The 21,289-nt window shown below is 40.0% G+C and overlaps 1 protein-coding gene across 1 annotated transcript in view; it reads left to right on the forward strand.

Annotated features, from left to right (window-relative positions):
- The window catches only part of gdi2 (GDP dissociation inhibitor 2), a 37,197-nt gene that overhangs the window by 2,015 nt on the left and 13,893 nt on the right, over positions 1-21,289 (forward strand). Inside the window, exons 2-3 of the mRNA XM_003220754.4 lie at positions 16,796-16,903; positions 21,025-21,124. Of these exons, the coding sequence (XP_003220802.2) occupies positions 16,796-16,903; positions 21,025-21,124 (208 nt within the window). The remainder of the gene's footprint in view (positions 1-16,795; positions 16,904-21,024; positions 21,125-21,289) is intronic.

The raw sequence follows: 21,289 nt of genomic DNA on the forward strand, positions 1-21,289 counted from the left end.
ATTCTAATTCTCTTCCACATTCACACATATCTCCTTCCATCGATTTCAGAATTTTGTTTTTGTTTTTTTAGTTCCCCTCTCTCATGTCACATGCCTCCTTCTGTCATGCCCCTCACAAAAATAAGTATATTTTACTTCTCTCCATTATTTCATTTCCCTTCCCCACTCTCACATGTCCTCTTCTGTCATATACCTCTCCAAAAATAATTTTTGAAGTTTCTCTCATTTATTTTAATTCCCTGCACTGTTTTCACATACTTTTTTCTTTCATGCCCCTTTCAAAAATAAAAATTTGACATTTCTTTGCTTCATTCTCATGTATCTCCTTCTGTCACATCCCCCTCAAAATATTTTCTCATATGTTTTAGTGCCTTCCCCATTGACACATGCCCCCTTTTTGAATTTTCTCCCATTTCTGTCTTCTCATGTGTCTCCTTCCATGTTTCTCTCTCAAAAAAATATTGAATTTTCCCTCTTTTTTAGTATTCTTGTCCTGTTTTCATCCCTTGTCACATCCCTTGCAAAAAAAACCCTTAAATTTTCTCTCAAATCTCTCATTTATTAGTTTCTTGTCCTGTTCTATGTCTTTCTGACATTGCTTAATTTTTTTTATTTTTCTCCTTTTTTTAGTTTTTTGCCCTTTTCTCTTTCTTTCCTGTCGCAATTCTTGAAATTTCTCTTGATTAATTCCAACAGGGACAAACTTGGGGAAACGGTTTTTGAATGATAGTCAACTTACAGGTAAATCCAGTTGATTCCATGGGTTTGGTCTGGTCAGGGCTAATAATAGGTTTTACGCCATTCATTCTCTTTTTCTTTGTGGTTTAACAGATAGGACCTCTCTTCCAGGAATTCTCCTTAAAGAGCATCTGCTGTGGCTTCCCATTGTAATGGATTGCTCTCCCCCCTCCCCATTTTGAAGTTTTATACCTGCTCTTTGGGTATTCACTTGTTGTACCGATCAAGTGTTACTCGACTTACTAAATTATCACATGACACTTTAAAGCACTGCTATCCCACTTTAAATCCTATGGCAGTCTCCTGTAGAATTCTGGACTTTGTGGTTTTTAATCTAGGACTTCTCTGGCTGAGAATTTTAAAGGCACCTCCCCAAACTGCAACTCTAGCATTCCACGGGAGGCAGCCATAGGATTTAAAGTGGAGTAGCTGCACTTTAACAGTGTAGTGTGATAACAATCTGTGTCCTTCTGCCTCTACAGAATATTTTACTGACATCTTGCTCTGTCTTCCACTCTCCCATTTAATCACAATGACTCTTTCTGGTTTGATGACCACCCACCTTTCTGGGCTCTTACGTTTTGTGCTGTTTGTACTTGGCACCGCCTGCTCATGAAACATCAATTGGCAGCTTTTTCTGAAAAGCCATCATGGAATAGACCAAAGGTCCATGACATCAATCACCCTTTCCCCCATAATGGTCAGTTTGATGGCCATGAGCACCCCACAAGCAGGATGTGAAGGCTTCAGTACCCTCCTGGTCTACTGTAGTCCTCTTCTTCCAGATGTGAAGGCTCTCCTTTAGCATCATAGCTAATAGCTGTTGATGCTCCTCAAACCGAATTAGTTGCACTCTCTCCTTAACTCCATAGGTTTAGCTGGGAGAGAATTCCTCCCTTTTGAATGTTCTTAATCTGTCATTCAAGAAGAACCACTGTTAAGCCCCCTCCTCCACATTACTGGATATTGAGGTCTCATTCATGATTGTCAGCAGCAGCCCCTTCTACATTCTGCTACCTCCTTCTTTTCTGTCATGTTGTAATCATGCCTGTACCCCTTGCTCAATCTTTGGGTTTTCTTATAGCCATACTCCATGAAGTACCACTCTAAAGACAAATCCTCGCCAGTTCCCTTTTTGTTGTTAATTTTTGACAAGTTGACTTCAGCTTACAGTGAACCTATGACCATTTCTCACTACCTCGGTTTCCTGTGCCACTTCTTTTAGAGCAGTAGTTCTCAACCTGTGGATCCCTAGATGTTTTGACCTTCAACTCCCAGAAATCCTAACAGCTGGTAAACCGGGTGGGATTTCTGGGAGTTGTAGACCAAACCACCTGGGGACCCACAAGTTGAGAACCACTGTTTTAGAAGGTTGCAATTCCCTTGTCATGTGCTTTATTAGACTGATTCCCTTTTCAGATGGAACATTTTTGATGCCCCTTCTACTTCCCATTAGTCCTGCTCCCTTCTAATACTCTGCCCCCTCTCGAGTTGTAATTCCATGACTTGCTCTCAAGTGTCACTTTAATTCCCTTATTTCCCACTCTTTTTAATTTTTTGCATTACCTTTATTTATCACTCACATGGTACAGCTGATCCCCTCTTTATCCTTTTAGCTCCTCGCTCAAGTGTTTCTCTAATATCTTTCCATTTGCTTTCATCTTCACTGTTCAATCCCAATCATTCAGCAGTATCCCTGTTCTCATGTTACTCCCTTACCTTACATTGTCCAGCCTGCCACTAGGCTCAGGAATTGTTCAATTCTGTCATTTCTCCCCTGCTTTGCTTTATTCCGTGACTCAATTGGAAAAGGCTTTCTAGTGCCCCATTTCCTTCCTCAACTTACTGTTCAATTCATCTGCTTTGCTATCCGTTTTGCATGTGCTTTGCTGTCTTTTCATTTTTCTAGCTCATACAATGATAGCTAAATAATTTCCCCCTCTGCTACAGCATCTATCCACCCCTATTCCCCTGAAACTTGTTAAAATCTAGAGTGGCTTCCTAGCATCTCTAACATCTTCCTACTGCCATGCCCTGGAGTCACAAGAATGCCATGCCCTTTCTTTTTATTTGGCTGCCCTTCTTAGTATTTCTCTCATGTGATGACAGCTGCTGTCCCTCCAGGGCAGTATGGATGGCAGTGCCTACTTGGTATCACTGGAAATGCTGAATTGAGTGAGGTCCTGAGTTTCTTCTGAAATATAATATGGTAGGGAAAGCCACCCACCTTGAATATGAATTGCCTTGATCCAGCCTTGATCTTCCTTTTCAGGCAACACCCACAACATTACACTGTTCATATTTTACACCACTTCCCCTCCCGAAATGTGTTGCACCTTCATCCCCTGCCTCTTATACATCTCTCCCTCTCTGTTCCCATTTATATTTTGGCATGCATCATTTTTCATGTCAGACATCCCTCAGTTGAATCCTCTCAACCTGATCGTGGTTTCCCTTTATGTGAAATCAGAGGTGTTTGTTTTTGTTTTGTTTCCAGACTGTTTGGGTCTTCTTGTTGTGTTCCAAAACATGAAGCTCAACCACAGTTATTAGAATGTTGTAATTTTAGCAATCCATCTCTGTTTTTGGTTCTTGTTCTTGTTCCTTTAGAACAGTGGTTCTCAACCTGTGGTTCCCCAGATGTTTTGGCCTTCAACTCCCAGAAATCCTAACATCTGGTAAACTCGTTGGGATTTCTGGGAGTTGTAGACCAAAACACCTGGGGACCCACAAGTTGGGAACCACTGCTTTAGAACCACCTCCATATTGCTGCCTATTTGTCTTTGTCCCCATCTATTCCATCTTCTTATTTTTTTAAAGCTGAATATTCAGATGTCCCATTTGGGCAGTTTTCTTATAATCCTGTTCCATTGATGATGATATTATTGTTGTTGTTGTGTTTATTGATACCTTTTTATAGCACCCTCCATCACTTTCTCTGTTGGCCATCTCTTTAATAAATGACAGGTCTCTTAACTATTCTTGATGCTTGTTCCATTCCTGCCAAAATCACTCATCTGTGTGTATGTTTATATACATCCTCAAATCGCCCGCCGACTTAGGATGCCATCATAAATTTAGTATGGAATACTCAAAGGTAGATTTGTTGTGAAATACAACCTACAGTATCTGGTGTTCATTGACAGTAACCCGTTCAAGTATTAAGCAGAAGCAACCTACTTTATTTCCATCATCAGACAGGATATGTCCCCTTCAGGGTATTTAGGCCTCACCTTGCAGTTGTGTACTATGGCATATTCTTGTTCTTGTTTGTTTAGACTGTGCCCTCTTGTTATTGTTAGCTGTAGTATACATAAAAGGTACCAAACACCTTACATTTTTTACTTGGTCTTCCTCAAAGCAGTGCTTGCTTTTGTCTCCAAACCCATTCCTTTTTATGCATTTTGCTGAACTATTCCCGTGCACAGTGCTCCTTTCTTTATCCTTTACGGTCGTCTTGCTCCTTCAATAATCAATCTGGTTCTTTGTTCTTCATAAGCTTCTGCTTTTCTTGTCCAGTATCCCTTTGCAGCTTCATCATCAGCTGAACCCTTCCTTCCCTTCTCTCCCCATTCCTTCCTGTGGCTGATCATTTCCGAGAATGGTCTTTCCTCAGAATAGCTAGCTAATGTTTTAACCCCTATTCTCAGTCAGCTTGCCATTGAATAAGCCCATCCTGCAAGACAAACTATTCTGTTTACACGGACGTTAAAAGTACAGAGAAACAAGCAATATGTCAACAGGCAGAGGAGAATTGAAAAACATTACATAAATATTAACACTGCCTTTCCTTCTGCATGTTTATATTGCCATCCTGGCTATGGTTTGAACTTAAAGGCCAGCCCCTTTCATAAGAGTGTGCTTGTCTCAAGAATGCCGATAAGTTTTCTTTCATGATTGTGATGGCTTGGTGCAATATTACTTCCTGAAGCACTATGGGAGGCTAGTAGGTGGGAAAGGGAGCATCAAAGAAGACTCTGATGAAAGACAGATCCATACATAAATAGTGACAGTTGTCTGAAAAGCTCAAGTCATCTTTTCAGCAACAAACCATTTTACGTTCTAGTTGTGAAATAGTTTATTTCACTCTTCTGAAACCTACTAATCTCATTGCTTATAGTAAAAGAACGGGTCTGAATAAATGATGGCTGTCAAATCATAGGATAAGAGGAAGCATTGTTCTTTTCAGAGCCCTGGGAGAGATTAGTATGGCACCGAATGAATGTATACTTCCTGTAGCTGTTGAAAACAGTGCTTTCCTGCTTTTGTTTTCAAAGTTTTGTTCATTTGGAGGGATAGAGCAGAGATTTCTGAACTGGAGTTGTGAAACATGCTTTGCATTCCTCCCTGATTTTGCTAGATATAATTCTAGGAAAAGGGGTGTGCATTTGCAATGTGTTGGTGCATCTGTGGTTAGCTTTTGTGTGTTGTCATGAAAATCATTAATAGCAAATGAAATTATGTTAGGGTCCAGGTTAGCCCATGTGCTCCTTAAGCATATGGTGACATGGGAATTTGCTTTGTCATGTGCATTAGCACAAACCTATTGTCCGTGGAAGAAGTGAACCTCACATAAGGAAAGCAAAGACCAGCTGCCATTTGGAGTTCAGTATGAGCAGCTGTCCAAAATAAGCCTGTGGCAGAAGTAAAGTGAAACACACAATACTTCATTTGAAGCACATGTTGGATTGAAATTTGACCTCTTAGGGTGTAGCGATTTCCTCTTTGTTGTTGAAGGAAATGCTGAGTGAGACTGAAACTAGAATGTCATAATGGTAGCAGGTAAAACACTTGCTTGTACTTTGCTATTTAGAGGATTTATCTGCCCTAAGCTTATTGTCCCTTGTAAAGCAGAGTGGGTTATGTGAGGCCTAGAGCTAGGGAAGAATGAAGCGAGGATCTTCAACATTTTGAATATCTCATCCAAAACAGTTTTCCTTATCCAAATTTTGCAGATGAATAAAGTAGCAAAAATTGTGATTTCATTCCAATTTTTACAGTAAAAGTTTTGAAGCAACTTGATACATGAACCTGTTAAAGTGCTTTTGTACAATCAGCCTTGAATTTCTTAAATCTATTAGTAAACCTAGAATCCTTCCACCTTGCAGTTGTGGAAACAAATAAGATGGGTCTAGCAGATGACAGGGCACACTTTAGATCTTGTTTCTACACTGGATTAGGAGGAAATGGTCTGGTTGGACAGATTGTTGCCAGATCACATTTAATCTTCATGTTGCCTGTAACCTTCACAGCAGGTGGCAAATGAAGGATGCTTTACTTCCAGTGACGGATAAATTCAGATGGTTTTCTGAGGGTCTGTGTGGGGAGAAGAGACATTATTTCAGGTTTAGCCAATCTTCTTAACAGCTTGTAAGACATTTGCTTCTCAGCACAGTGTTTGCACTGTGTGCTTCATATTTAAAGATTTGTTCAAGATGAAATGGGGAGAGCTACTGGAGCGCAAATGCAGAAGATGCAGAACAAATGTGATGTGACTGCATTTGTAATGAAGAAAACTTACTGCTTCATTATCGTGCCTTCTCTGTCATTTTCACAATTTTGATTATTGAAAGATCTTCTCAGTGTGTATTCTAGAATACAACACTTTCAACCCTCAAGTACTTACTAAAGGATATTCTGCAGATACAGTCATTCTCTGCATGTATTCAAATATCCACAGCTTGAAAATATTTTGTAAAAAAATACCAATATGTAAACCATAATTTAGCCATTTTATATAAGGGACACTGTTTTACTACGCCATTGTATATAATGGTCTTGAGCATACATGGATTTTGGTATTCAGGGCCCACTCTACTTATATCTATTGACTTGGATATTAGCATTTTCTGAAAGGCACCAATACAGCAAATAATAACAACAAAAAATTACCTGTCTCTTATTGCAGCTCAAGGTGCGGTACATCATGGTCAAAACAGATAAAACCCAACATTATTAAAATGCATATAACAAGATACATACAGGTAAAGTGCGGGTTAAAATTCATAAGTTAGGATAGGCCTGCCGGAAGAGACAGGTCTTCGGTTGTATCTTCGTGTGCTCCGAATGAAATATTGTGTGTTTCATTCAGCTGGAAGTAGCTCCAATGTCTACCTCATCCCAAGCCCCTTTCCATTTGTAGCACTTTGGTTACCTGTTTCATTCTCTAGTTTACAATTTTCACTCCATGCACTTTTGGCCCAGTTCGCTTTATGAGCTTGTTCAGGTTTTTAAATTATGTGTGTTAATTTTGACATGATTGTTATTTTACTATGTTCAGCAGGTAGAACTGCATTTTATTTGGATGTCTTTTATTTACAAATGATTGTAATCACCTGGGCTTGGCCCCATGTAAGCTGCCCTGAGTCCCTTCGAGGAGATGGAGTCGGGGTATAAAAATAGTTATTATTATATTATTAAATTCTGACAGCTGATTTAGCTGTCCAGTCTCTTTCGGCAGGTCATTCCACAGTCTTCTCGAGGCAGCCGATAAAAATGTCTCCTGGCTGATGGCTGCCAGTTGGGTTCTATAGATCCATTTTCAATTTCTATAGATTGAGGACATGTGCAAGCTCCCTGAAAGGCAGAGACAAACCCACACTCCTTGGACTAGAGATAGGGAATCTTGGGGACCACACTACATTTTGCACAAAACTTACATAAGCTTTGGTACTATGCACAGTGGTAACTCATGGAGTATAACAGTGGTTGGACTATATAATGTCTCTTCTACCCCAGCCTTCCTTCCAGTACATTTGTAAACCTAAAGTGCTCGTTTTCATCTTGGGATGCTTTTGGAGTGTAGTTAAAGAGCCACAGTCATTGCTTGCAGTCTGCCTGCCTGCCTGCTGAAACCAGCTGCGGAAGACCTATTAGCATGCCTGCTGGGGAGGACAACCAGGCTGCTGAGAACAAGGGAGTGGCTTTTGGCTGCAACCCCACAGTTGTACAGCGTATTGCCAGTGGGAGTGCATTTGAATCTCATTGTCACCGGCCTTTAAAAGAGAAGCTTGTCTCTCTGGCCTTTTAGGTTTTAGATGGAACCCTTTCCCAAATATTGGAGTTTTGTATTTTACTTAACAGTGTGTTTTTGCTTCTAGTTGGTGTCTGCATAACTTCATTGCTTTGTTGCAGATTTTGGTTATGTTACAATTGGAAAAGGTTTACTCCTTATTAACAATAGCAATTTAATTAGAATTTTAGAATTAGAACTCTTTGAATGCTTACAAGTGTACAGTTTTGTTTGTCCTCAAGCTAAACATTATTCTGAATAATCAAGGTTTTTTTTCCCAAATTTCTAATAGCAAGGCTATTGCATACCCTTAGTGTTTCATAGCAGTAGAACTTGAAATAGAAAATTATGAAATGTGACTTTGTGAAATAACAAAATCCTATTGTAAATTACCTCTTTCAAGTGTTCCTAAATATTCATTTTTCCCTCTTGATGCTTCTCCAGCTCATTTTAATAAAAATATTATTACTTTTGTTCCTAAGGGTGGTCCAGAAGGATGGAGAAGAGGTGAATAACTTGCCCAGAGCTAGCTAATGAATAATTAGATATGAAACTTTAATCCAAGCTTAAGTCCATTAGTTGAAGTATTGAAAAAAGAAAGCATTCCAAAAGGATGTTATCATTGCACCTGAAAATACCAATGTGACTTGAAACCTGTGCACATGGCAGTAGATCTTAACTCTTTATAGCTGGCTTCGGATGTGGTGAAGCTTGCAAACCTGGTTTTTGAGGTATTGTTGCATGAAGTCGGTGTCTAGTTCCTCTTTGTCACTTCCGTCTTAAATAGCTCTTGGAGTTTATATTTGATTTGACCTGCAATGTCTGTTTTTGATATGCCCAGATCCCAGTTTCCAGCCACTTCTCACCACAAAAAAAGCCAGGAACATGGAGAGGTTTGTTCTTCTTCTTAAAAAAACCCACTCCTAACAGAATACTGCTTCCCCTTAAAATTGAAAGTGGTCTCCACCTAATGCAGATGGCCCCAGTTTCATGTGGAAGGACTAATGTAACAATTGGAGGGTTGTAGGACTGAAAAAATGAAGAGTATCATATATACTTGTGCATAAGTCAAAGCCAAATTTGGGGGACTAAATTACAGATTTTGCTATGACCCGCAGATAAGGCAAGGGTCATTCTATGGAAAGGGGAAAACAGTGGTCCTTTGAAAGGGAGCCTCAAAAAGCTGCCATCGCCATTTTACTATCCAGACATTCAACAAGTCCAGAAGAGCTGCCACCACAAAGAGAAAGAGTAAAAGTGTTGGTGCTTCTATTAGGTTCTCTTAGACTTAAGTTCTTGCCATTAGTCACTCAACTCAGAGAACGAGATGATTCCTTTTTTGATACGAGATAGGGTACAGTTCTTACATTGACCTATGAATAAGTCAACTTTGGGTTGTGGTGTGGGAAGGGGTCAATTTTAAAAATAAAATGCTAGACTTAAACATGAGTATATAGAGCATATATATTTGGCTTGACCGCATTGGGAGTAAGAATGCCATTTCAGCATCTTCTAAGGCAGTCTACGTAGATGGCCCATCTTCCAAGTTGGCTCTTAATAAAGGCTTCTGAAGACCTCATCCTAAAACATAAAGCTTTGGAAATAAATTTTACTCGTATTGCAGGGGCCAATTCATTCTTTCTGTGGTTTAACAGTTATGTTCAGGATATCTCTGTAGCCCAGCTAGAATAGCCTTGAATGATAACTAGATCTGTAGACATGTTTACAGTCCTTAATAAAATGACCTTGTTCATAACCAAAGTACTCTTTCATGCAAGAGAAAGTGAATGATTTCTAACTTGCTTTTTGCTAATTTGAGTAGCAAGTGTGTGACAGAAGTGTCCCTCAGACCACAACTCTTGCCACATTTGATGGCTAAATGGGTGGAGACTCCAACAGTCTTACTGTTGCATAAAATACACACAGTCCAGATTAAGCAGACTTCCCAGGTTTATGGGGTTGGAAGAAATTACATGAAAGGGCTCATTTCCGTAAAATCAGCAACCAAGTGAAGTGATTTTCGTCACTGGTCACCTTGGGATCTCCTACGCAGGTACATATTCCTGAATCCAGACTATTGTACAATTTAGTTGTATTGTGACCTGGCTGGCAGCTGGCTTGTATGGAGTTAGGTAAAATAAACCTCTGATTATTCATGGATGCTTCAACAGAAATGTTTGCATAAGTTAGACAGCTAATGCTGTAGAGTACAGAAATTTCCAACTTTTAGTTGACATTAGTAAAAGATATTTCCAGTCCCAGACACAAACTAAAATAGAATTCATTACAAAACAGAACAAAGAATTATCAAAATGGATTTTAGTACAGTTTGATATTCTTTACTATTTAGTTTCAGCAGTTGCGGTATGGAGAAATGTATGTGAAAAGGAAACATATCATGGAACACATGAGTTAACATCATTTGAGTACATGATTCCTTCACTGTGACACTGGGTAACTTCTAGTTTCTTCTTGAAGCCCATAAGAAAGCACAGGATCAATCTGGATCATGTGTACATAATAGAGATATCTGCTTTAACACTCTAGCTTTTCCTTCTCACTCACCCTGTTAAAACAAAATCATTATTAATATAGTCATTTGCAGTAATAAAGGTTTAGAGTGATGGATTAGATTTTTTTTAAAGGTTAGAAAGAGAAGCTGTAAACCTATTCATCTTACCCAGCTTAGGCCTTTACCTTTTTATTTGCAAGCAAATAATAAAATAATTTTCAGCTATTTGTTTACTGCACTAGTTCATAACATTATGAAGTTGGAAGAGACCCCAAAGACCATCTGGTCCAAGCTCAATCTACCAGGTAGGAAAATATAATCAAAGCACACTCAATACTGGGTCATCCAGCATCATCATCATCATTATTATTATTATAATTATTTATTCATTTATATCCTGCTTTTCTCCCATGGGTGAGATTCAGAGCTGCATACAACATATAAAATTCATACAAATACATCTGACCACAGTACATAATCAGATAAAACATCATATCTCGATATAAAAACACAATTAACATATTAGATAAACCCATTTTAAAAACTTTAAACAAGCACAATTTAAAGATATCCATAACCTCCGGCCACTGAAGTTATTTGTCAAGTATTATTTAAATATTTATCAGACTGACAGTGCCTATTACCATTCGTCTGGGAAGGCCTGGCTCCACGGAAAGGTTTTAATTTGCAAACAAAAGGCCAGTAAGGAAGGGGCTGATCGTACCTCATTAAAGAGGGAGTTCCAGAACCGCAGGTCCACCACCAAAAAGGCCCCCTCTCTCGTTCCCACCAAACGTGCCTGCAATGGTGGTGGGACCAAGAGAAGGACCTCTCCTGAGGATCTCAGGGCTCCAGTGCCTTGGTAGAAGGAGATATAGTCCTTCAAGTGGGCTGGGCCCGAATGAATGTAGGGCTTTGTAGGCTATCAGTTTGACAGTAGTTAGTTATTGAATGGGCAATCTAGTGCCAAACATAAACACTTCAACCTGGCAATATAAGTTCCACATTGCCATGTAATGCAGGTAATTCCATAGCACAATCAAGTTGTTCCATAAGTTATTATGTAGCTGCTAATGTGACTGTACCTACCTTTCTTTAAAGGCATTGTCTATGCTGGCTTGGGCTTGTTTTCTCATCGTGGTGTGCCTTCAAGTTGTTTCTGACTTTGTGACAACTCTTATCACAAGGTTTTCTGAGGACAGTGTGTGATTTATCCAGTGGATTTCTATGGTTGAGTGGCGAACCAAACCAAGCCCTTCAGAGTCATGTCCAACGCTCAAGCTACTATGCCCTACTGGCTTTCTTAGTTTACTTGGAAGTACAGCATGATGCAGCTTCGCCCATCGCTGTCTTCATGCATGGCTTTCTCTGGCCATTTCCTATTATGACTTGTTTTCAGGTTTGGGGAATTTGTGGCATATTAGTAATGTGTTTTACTAAAGGCCTAAATCTCAATAAAGCCTACCGTGTCAGCTACGACGGGAGAAGAAAGCTTGGTAATAACTTTAAAATGTAATCGGTAGTATTTGTAGAAGGTTTTTATGTTGAGAGTTGTTTGTTGCACAGATGTCTTTAAGTTGTATAACAGATTACTGAACTCATTTCTCCCTGGAGGATAGTTAAATATAACCTGTTTGGCCACTATTTCAAACAAAATGAATTTAAATTGCACGTGGTATACTGCTGTCCTGGTTTTTGTGCCAAAACAGTTAGGCTACTACTGTTTCCTGCTATTTGTGTTTTATATTACAGGGATTGGTGGGGTTTTAGCCAACAATGTGTTTGCATGAGCCAAAGGCTGCTTTTTTCATGTCAGGAGCACCCAGTGGTGCAGTGGGTTAAACCCTTGTGCTGGCAGGACTGCTGACTTGAAGGTTGGGTTGCTGACCAGAAGGTTGCCAGTTTGAATCCAACTCGGGGAGAACGTGGATGAGCTCCCTCTATCAGCTCCAACTCAAGCGGGGACATGAGAAAAGCCTCGCATAAGGATGGTAAAAACATCCAGGCGTCCCCTGAGCAACGTCCTTGCAGACAGACAATTCTCTCACACCAGAAGTGACTTGCAGCCAAAAGCTGCTGTGCCAGCTGCACTTAATATTTTCATATATTTGATTTGACCGTGGTTAATTCCTTAATTTCTTTCTGTTTTGCACTTGGCTCCCATGAAAAATTGATTAGAAATTTCAAGCAATGCAGACTGCAATGGCTGGACTATGGACTCGGGACTATTTGGCTCCCTCGTTAAAAATAAACTTTTCTGGTTGAAGTCTGTATCTGGGTTGAATTTGACTGCTGGTCATGTCATAGAAAACACTACATAACCTGGCAATAAACGGTGAAATAATATGTTCCCATAAGCCTGCCCAGGTACTGTAATGTTTAGGACAGCTCCTTTTATCAGCTTCATGATTCTTGAAAGTATGTTGGCTGGTGACATCAGAGAGGTCTCTGCTAAAGAAGTGGTGTCTGGTTCTGATTCTATTGTCTTTCTTTCAGACAACAAAGAAGATCTTATTCGGGCAGGTCTCTAAGTAGGCTTTTTGCAGGAGTGGGCTTTATATAGAAATACGTTTTAATGTGCATCTTTTATAGAACTACATTTTAATATGTGCTTTTATAGAACTTTTGCAATGTTTGTGTGTTTTGACTGTGCTGTGATCTGCCACAAGGAGAAGCGGTTAAGATATAAAATCATCATTATTAATGCTACTATTATTACTTAGGTGTTAGATATTTGTTTTTATTATTGTCTCTTGTATTTTGATTGTTTTTGTTATTAGCTCTGTTTCACATTTTGCATTAAGTAAGTGGGTTATAAAATTTAATAACCAAGACAATTGTGACGACCCAGTATCAACCTATTGCAACAGTAGTACATTAACTGGGTATTCTGGAATAGTTTTACTGTGATGATTGTAAATGAGTGCATTTAGCAGAATTAGAAGAAATCCGTATTAAGTTTGCAGATGATACATATTTGGAGGGGTAGTTAATACATTGGGACAGCATTAAAGACACCTGAATAAACTAGAAAATTGGGTAGAGAGTGATAAAATGAAGGTCAGTATATAAATGCAGAGTTCTACATGTAGTCCAGAAAAACCAGATGCACTGGTACAGGGTGGAGGATAGATGGCTGGGAAGCACTGCATGTGAAAAGGACCTTAGGGTTATTGTTGATCATAAGGTGAACATGACAAAGCAATGTGGTGCTGCCAAAAGTGTGACGATTCAAAGTGAGGACTACTCTGGGGCATGAAAACCTGCAGTTCTGGTTGCTTCCTTACAAAGGAAAGGCAGTCCTAGGTGCCTAAAGGATTTCCCTTTTCAGCCATTGGTTTGTTAATTGTAGGCCCCAAATCACTTCTTTCAGCTCTATGATTCTGTGAGGTTGTCAAAGTAGAGACTGCACAAAGCTACGAAACTATGTTGGTTATGCATTCATCACTGACCTAGTGAATTTCACCATAATCTTTTTAGGAAATGCCCAACAGCAGTGTGATGCTGCAACAAAGAAGGTGAATGCTATTTTAGTCTGCATTAATGGGATCATAACTTCCAAGTCAAGGGAAGTAATAGCCCCACTGCATAATGTGCTCATCTGGCCTCATATGGAGTATGTATTGCGCCCCGGAAGTCATTTTAAGAAAGTTATAGACAGATTGGAGTGAATTCAGAGAAGGATGGCAAGGATGATTAGAGCAAAACATACAAGGAAAGGTTGAAGTTCCTGGGTATGTTCAGTTTTGTTGTTTCTTCATAGAATAGAACCAGGTCTAGTAATTTCAAGCTACAGGATGATAAATTTTGATTGAACTGTAGAAGGAACATCTTGCCAGTAAGAAATGTTCAGTATTGGAATCAGTTTCCTTAAGAGGTGGTAGAGTTTCCTTCTCTAGATATCTTCAGAAAGAGTCTGGCCCCTCCCAACTCTGATTATATTGATAAAATCAGTTTAGCTTTGATATGAAAATAGGCATTGCTTATATTTCAATGTTGCCTTATTTAAAAAAAAATCCCGTGACTGAATTTTCTAGAAACTTTACATCTCTTTTGTTCTGCCTCCAAATTTACTAACTAGTGATCAGCAGCAGCTTTCTTCATTTTAATGGCCTTACTCAGGGTTGTAGTACATGCTTTCTTCTCAATCTACAAGCTCCTTATTCTTAGAAATTGTTTATTTTCAGGCAGAGATTGACAGCAAAATGTTTGTATACATCTTGATAGCTGTATGTCTTGTTCTGTTGATCTTGCAGTAATGACTTTTGTTGTTATTTAACCTGCTCTAGTGACCAGACTGTTGTGTGTTTGCTCATTGATGTTGAAGGCTCTGAGATGCCTTAATAGATGTGAACAAGTGGGCTAATGCAAATAGTAAAAAACTGGAAGTATGTTTGGCATCTGTGGAAACAAGCCTTGCTTATACAAGCGATAGCTAAAAACTTTTTGGTTTAATTCCAAGCCCACTTGTAAATGAAGAATGTGTTAAGATGTTCTTGACAAAAATGTCTCAACTGATGGTACAGTCCTTCCTTCTAGGCATTCATTGCATAATCTGGCAGAAGGTGACACACAGACACACCAGTATCCAATATAGTCAGCCCTTAGCATAAAATGGTGTTTTATCTCTGACCATGTCCCTTCAGATTGTAACCTTCCTCAGATAATCATAAGAAATGGGCATAATGGGAATCAGCTGAGGCACAAAGCAGCAGCAGTCTGATAGCTGATTCTTGATTAAATCTAGACTTTCAAGTTTCTGTGACTGGATGTTGTAGCAATTGTGAACACCTAGGCAGGAACCTACTTGCCCTCTGTTAACTAACAACACTGAGCAAGTCTGTCATGTTTTATTTAACCTCTGCTGTGCTGTCATAAAATTGGTTGCTTAAGGTAAGAGGCGGATGGGACAAAGAGACTAGAATACTCATAAGATTGAATTATTCAGTTGACAGTAAAATTTATTTCTTTGTTTACTTTGTTTCATACCCCACCCTCTTTCCCTCATTGAAGCTTAAAATCTGGACTAGATGCAAAGGTCAAGATGAATTATGCCAGCTATAATGTTACTCCAGTATTCTTTTGCATCAAAATAGTAGAAATTCTACGTAATTTTGGCCAAGTGGCTCACAAATCTCCTTGCAATCGAAATGTACACATGTGTGCATACACCATAACTGTCCCTTCCTTACTTCATGTCTTGGTAAGGAAGGGACAGTGAGTCCAGGCTGAAACGCCATGTTCCAGAAGCAGGGGAGAAAGAGGGTGGACTAATGGCCTTGGCTGCCATTATTGAAGGTATCAACCCACAGAATTGCCTCTGGATCCTGGTAACCACCTCTTCCTCTGAACTGTGTGGCCACTTTTCCCAGAATAACTAAGAGAGAGGGAAACTGTGTTTCTGAGCCAGCCAATTGCAGGCTGCTTTGATTTTATGCTCTTTTTTTCTTTCTCTCCTCCCCTCCCCTTCCTGATCACCAACTTCCTGCTTCGGATTCTTCTGTATGAAGACAGAGGAAAGCCAGAGCTGAACTTGCAGCTTTGGGCTGCTAAAGGAAGCGGAAGAAGTGGTGCATGTGGCCAGTTTGCTTTCCCTTCTTGCCCACAAAGCCACACCCCTGCTCTCCTCCCTTGGCTTGAGCAGGCGGCTGTTAGTTCAAGATGTGGAATATCTAGACGTGTCTTGCTAGGAGACACTTTCTTGAATGGAAATGCATGTTGTTTTAAATATAATGTCCCGCTACTTGGTGTCCGCCTGCAGAAAGACAGTACTGCCATTCTTGGTCGTCTGACTCACAGTTGACAGTTGTGCAGCCATCCACATGTTGTTGAATTGCTGTAATGGCTGGGGATACTAGGAGATGCAGTTCAGCAACATCTTGGTAAGGAAGGGACAGTAAGTCCAGGCTGAAACGCCATGTTCTAGAAGCGGGGGAGAAAGAGGGAGTTACATAATTCTCACTTTTGGAGTAGAGAACTAACCTTTGGAGTAGATGACTACTTCAGTTGCACTATCTTTCACTCTGTGTGTGTGTGTGTGTTACAAGGTTTAAAGCTTTCTGTTTTGACACTTTCTCTGAAAATGACGTGACAAACTGAACACATATCTATCTCCTGCAATAGTTTGACCCCAGTACATTGGTTTAATATATCTGCTGTTTTGTTTGCAAATTTGGAAGCCAAGACTATTGGTGTTCCATTTGGCTCTCTGTGCCATTTTTATTGGAAGAACTTGTTGTGAGATAGCAATTTGATTCTGGTTTGCTGCAAGTAGTTCATAAATAACACCTAGCATTTTCTTCATTGCTTGCTATGGTCATATTCTCAAGCGCACGTTTTATCTTGCAGTGAGCAGTCGGAAATACTTGGGTATGTCATACAAACTGCCTTATCTAACTGCCACCTGCTTGGTTTCCATAAAGTCAGGGTGTCTTTCTAACTCTTTGGATGCTCTTGTGCATCTTGAATAAAAGAATGAGAACTTAGGAGCTTCTTGGTTTAATTTTGTGTCTATTTTCTTTTCTTTTGTCCAGGAATGCATTCTCTCTGGAATTATGTCCGTGAATGGAAAGAAAGTCCTTCACATGGATCGCAATGCTTACTATGGAGGTGAAAGCGCATCCATTACACCCCTGGAAGACGTGAGTACCTCCCACTGGGCCTTAATTTAGGTGGCTTCTATGAGATGATCTTTTTTTGAAAAGTGCATGGCAGGGTTTTAAACTGGATGGTCTTGTGGTCCCTTCTAACTCTTTGGAAATAGACCAGAGCTGCCAGCTATGGCAGCTGTGGGAAATGAGGACCAAAAATAACTTTTCTAAGTTTTCATTGCCCCCTCTCAGTGTATGTAGTTCTCCATATTGCACTGGACAGACCTAATTTTGTCAGAATTTGGGAACTGAATTGCATTCAGCCTGGTTCATCCTTTGGGAGGAGCTTGCTGAAGAATAATACCAATGATCTCCAGCTAGGACTGAAGGAATCATGCTAGAAATCCTTTGCACCTAGTCATTGTTGAATATACAGGAGTAGCAGCTTCTTGTGCCCAGGGAACCCACAGGAGGGAAGCAGGTGAACAAGGGAAAATAAATTAGCAGCAGGTGTAGGTGCAAATTTGCCAAACGCTTCAGATTAGTGAGAACTGGTAGTAGTTCTGTGTATGCTTTCAAATCTGACTTATGGTGACCCTAGAGTGAACTAACCATGAGGTTTTCTAGGCAAGATTTGTCCCAAGGGGATTTGCCACTATTGCCTGAAGCTGAGGGAATGTGCCTTGCCCAAGAGCACACAGTGGGTTTCTATGATTAAGTGGAGGTTTGAAGCCAGAATCTTAGACCAGTGCTCAATCCACTACCCTACACTGTATTGTGAGTAGCAGAGTCCATCTTAAATATTCCAGCAGCATCATTGGTGATATCACTGTACAGAGTGTAATTGGATACATCCAGACCTTAGGCTTAGGAGTCTGTATTTCCATACAGAAAAAGTGGAGAGAGAGTGTCAAGAGTCAGACGCCAGTTAACATACAAAACAGAGTTTATTCCGAAGATAAGCCAGAAAATAACATAAACACAGGAAATATCCTTGAAACACTTCACTTTTCAGTGTTTCGAGAGTAGATTGGATAATAATAACTCAAAAACGAGTCACGCTAATTTCCCATGCTGGCATTCAATAAAAAACTAAATAACGCTTCAATTCAGCTTTGGAAAACAAATAGTTAATTGCTGGAAAATAAACAAACTAGAAAAGCAATAAAGCTGCTTCCACGGTGCAGATAAGCCGAAAGCCTCAAAGGGATGATGAATAGCCGTCAGAAGAATCCAAGGTCAGGTCAGGAGGCAGCAGAAATTCCGAAAGACAAACCAATAGTCAGAAGCCGGGAGTAGCCGTCAGTCAGAGGGAGTAGACAGAAGCCAGGTCAAATTCAATCCAAAGTCCGAAGAGGGTGCAGTCATCCAAAACAGGTCCACGATAAGACACAGCGAGAGCCAAGCTAGGTGATATCAGCAGATTCAAATCATAGTCCAAGTCCAGTCTTCATGGAAACACAGAGATCCCAATGGCGCCTCAGCAACACCTTGCCACACGCAAAGTGCAGTGGCCAAACATTCCCATTTTATTCCCCTTCCTCCTGGGTGACCAAACACTCACACCCAAACACCAGGTGTCCCAAATCTACTCAGAGTCTGAACTCCACACAGCTAGAGCTCGTGGATCTGGAGTACCTAGCAATTCGTCGGAGTCCCAATCATCCTGCCCACACTTAGCCCCATGAACACTTAAAGAACCATCCTCCCTTCTCCAAGCATCCCAATTGGGATCAGCTCCTGCAGAAACCCCAGGTTCAGAAGTATCCATAAGCCCCAAATCCCCAGACATCTCCGGTGGCTGTGCCCATTCAGTGCCCGCTTCCCCAGCCACCACCTGTTCCTCAGCATCCATCTCCCCATCTGAATCTTCCTCAGAAGATCCCCCATATAGCTCTCTAAGTCGCTTCCTGCGCAACTCCTCCAGTGAACCCTTATCACGAGGGTTTTTTCTTCCTCTTCGAATTCCATCACCATCAACCATAATCCCTGAAGGCGCAGTCACAACAGAGAGAAGTGAAGATGTATGAGTAAACGAGATATTATACATTCTTGCTGGTATATTAGGCATAGTTATGGTAAGATATGATGAGGAGGCTTTAAACAGAAGCTGGATGGCCATCTGTCAAGGGTGTTTTGATTGTGCTTTTCCTGCATGACAGGTGGTTGAATGGCTTGTATGGTCTCTTCCAACTTGATGATTCTACAACACATTTTCCTCCCAACTGGTGTTTTAGAAGTGCCAAAGGTTTGCTTAATGAAGCTTCCTTAAATCCCAGCTTGGGGAGAACGATGGGATATACATTCAATAAATAAAATAAATAATAAGTAATATAGATGAGATGGTTGGGTGAGTGAGACCAGATATAGAAGGTAATAATAAAATAATAATAAAACTTTATTTGTATTCCGCCCTATCTCCCCAAGGGGACTCAGGGCAGATTCCAACATACAATGACAAACATTCAGTGCCTCCGTAAAACAAACAAATACTGACATGAAATCCCAGAAAAACCCCTCATATGAAAATAACATTAAAACCTAACATCAAATTAAAGCCTAACATCAGTAAATTAAACCTAACATCAATGAACTAAACTTCACATGGTCAATATTAATTTTGGAATAGAACCTGATTAATATTGGACCCTTTCATACTACACAGTGATAACACTGTGATTCAGCTTTTGGAATCTCCCATTTGCAGTTTAAGAAGGGATATTTAGAATTTCAAACCAGAGAACTTCAGCACCTCACCAAGGATTAAATAGGATGTTGGTATGGCAGTTAAAGTGAAATCAGAGGCCTACCTTTGTGTGGTGTGGAAAGGCCCTAAAATATATTGTGGGCATCAGCCGCTAATGGAAAGGCAACAATTAAATAAATAATAATGGTAAATAAATAAATAATGGTAGTTCACAACAGAACAAGACAAAAATAGTAATAGAAATAATAATGGTATCTTCCCGTTTGATAAAAATCAAGACCTTTTTATAACATATATTTTGACAAAGCTGACATGCAGTTTCTAATTCCTTACAGGGATTCTTGAGGGTAGAATGGAGTCATCTTTTCTGGTTTTATTTTAGCAGTCCTGGAAATAATAGTGGGTTTATCATTTAATGAGAGATTGGATGCATAGATGTGATCCTTAGGTCTTGCCCTCCCATTCCAAAGGCTCTAGGCTTTGTTCCGGTGGCTCTAGGACTTGGTTTCAAAGCAAACCTATTATTTCTCATTGTCTGTTTAGTTTTGAATGCTTAGGACAGGAATTGAGGTGGCACACAAGATGCTTCAGGATCATGAAGTAGTATTTAGCTTCGTTACCCAGTTTGCTTTCCCATGGGATTTGTGTAAAGCTCTTGGAACGCAGAGCCCCCATTAGCTGCTGCTAAAGCCACATTACTCAAGCCCTTGTAATGGATTTATGATCAGTCTGTATGTGATTCTGCAATAGGTCTGCTAAAGGAAATTAGGTATAATGTCAAGTTTTTAACTTTGTTTGTGGTTTTTCTATACATTATAGATGTATTCTCTATTCGCTTCTGACATGATAAATAAATAAAATAAATGCTAAAAAGCCGCCTCCCCATTTCTTTTCGTATCCTAAATAGGAAGATTTTCTTCCTGCAAGTCTGTCTTAATTGGGAGGCTGAAATGGTTTCTGGTGATTATAGCTCAATCATCTGACAGGTTTTCTGTGGTGTGAATGAGTGGGAGGGAGAAAGCCAGAGGATTATGATATCAGCTGCTTGTTTGGTGCCTTTTTAAAAGTCATATCCATATGCTGAGGCTATTGTTAGTAGGTGTGAAATGTGTACAGATCTGACAGGTTTTCCGCTATTTTACAACTTAAGATTTGTGGATTTGCTAACGTTTTATCTCATAGTTACGTTATATTATCATCTTCTAGAGATAGGAGGCTGGTATGTCAACTTCGGGAAGGCACAGCATACATAGTTGTGTTAACTTGAAGCTTTTGTTCAAAACCATTCACATTCCGCAAGAAGTACAATTCACTGATTTCCTTTTAAAAAAAAATCCAGGATTATGATGAAAGATTTATGCTGAAATAGTTCAGATAACCCAGGCCTTTGCTATTGGCAGACCTAGAACTTGCTTTGAGGATGCCTAACACACAATCTTAATTTCAACACGTCTTTCTCTTCAAGCTGTACAAAAGGTTTTGCCTGCCAGGGTCTCCACCTGAGTCGATGGGCCGAGGAAGAGACTGGAATGTGGACCTGATCCCCAAATTCCTTATGGCTAATGGTGGGTTGATGGCTGCTGCTTCTGACAAAGTAAAAAACTACAGTTCCCTCCTTGCAGCCTGGCATTGCTGCTTACCTGGACACTATGTCCATTATTGTGTTGTCGAAGGCTTTCATGGCCAGGATCACAGAGTTGTTGTATGTCTTTCAGGCTGTGTGGCCATGT

The sequence above is a fragment of the Anolis carolinensis genome, chromosome 5 (genome assembly GCF_035594765.1).
Source record: "Anolis carolinensis isolate JA03-04 chromosome 5, rAnoCar3.1.pri, whole genome shotgun sequence".
NCBI classification, from domain to species: Eukaryota; Metazoa; Chordata; class Lepidosauria; order Squamata; family Dactyloidae; genus Anolis; species Anolis carolinensis.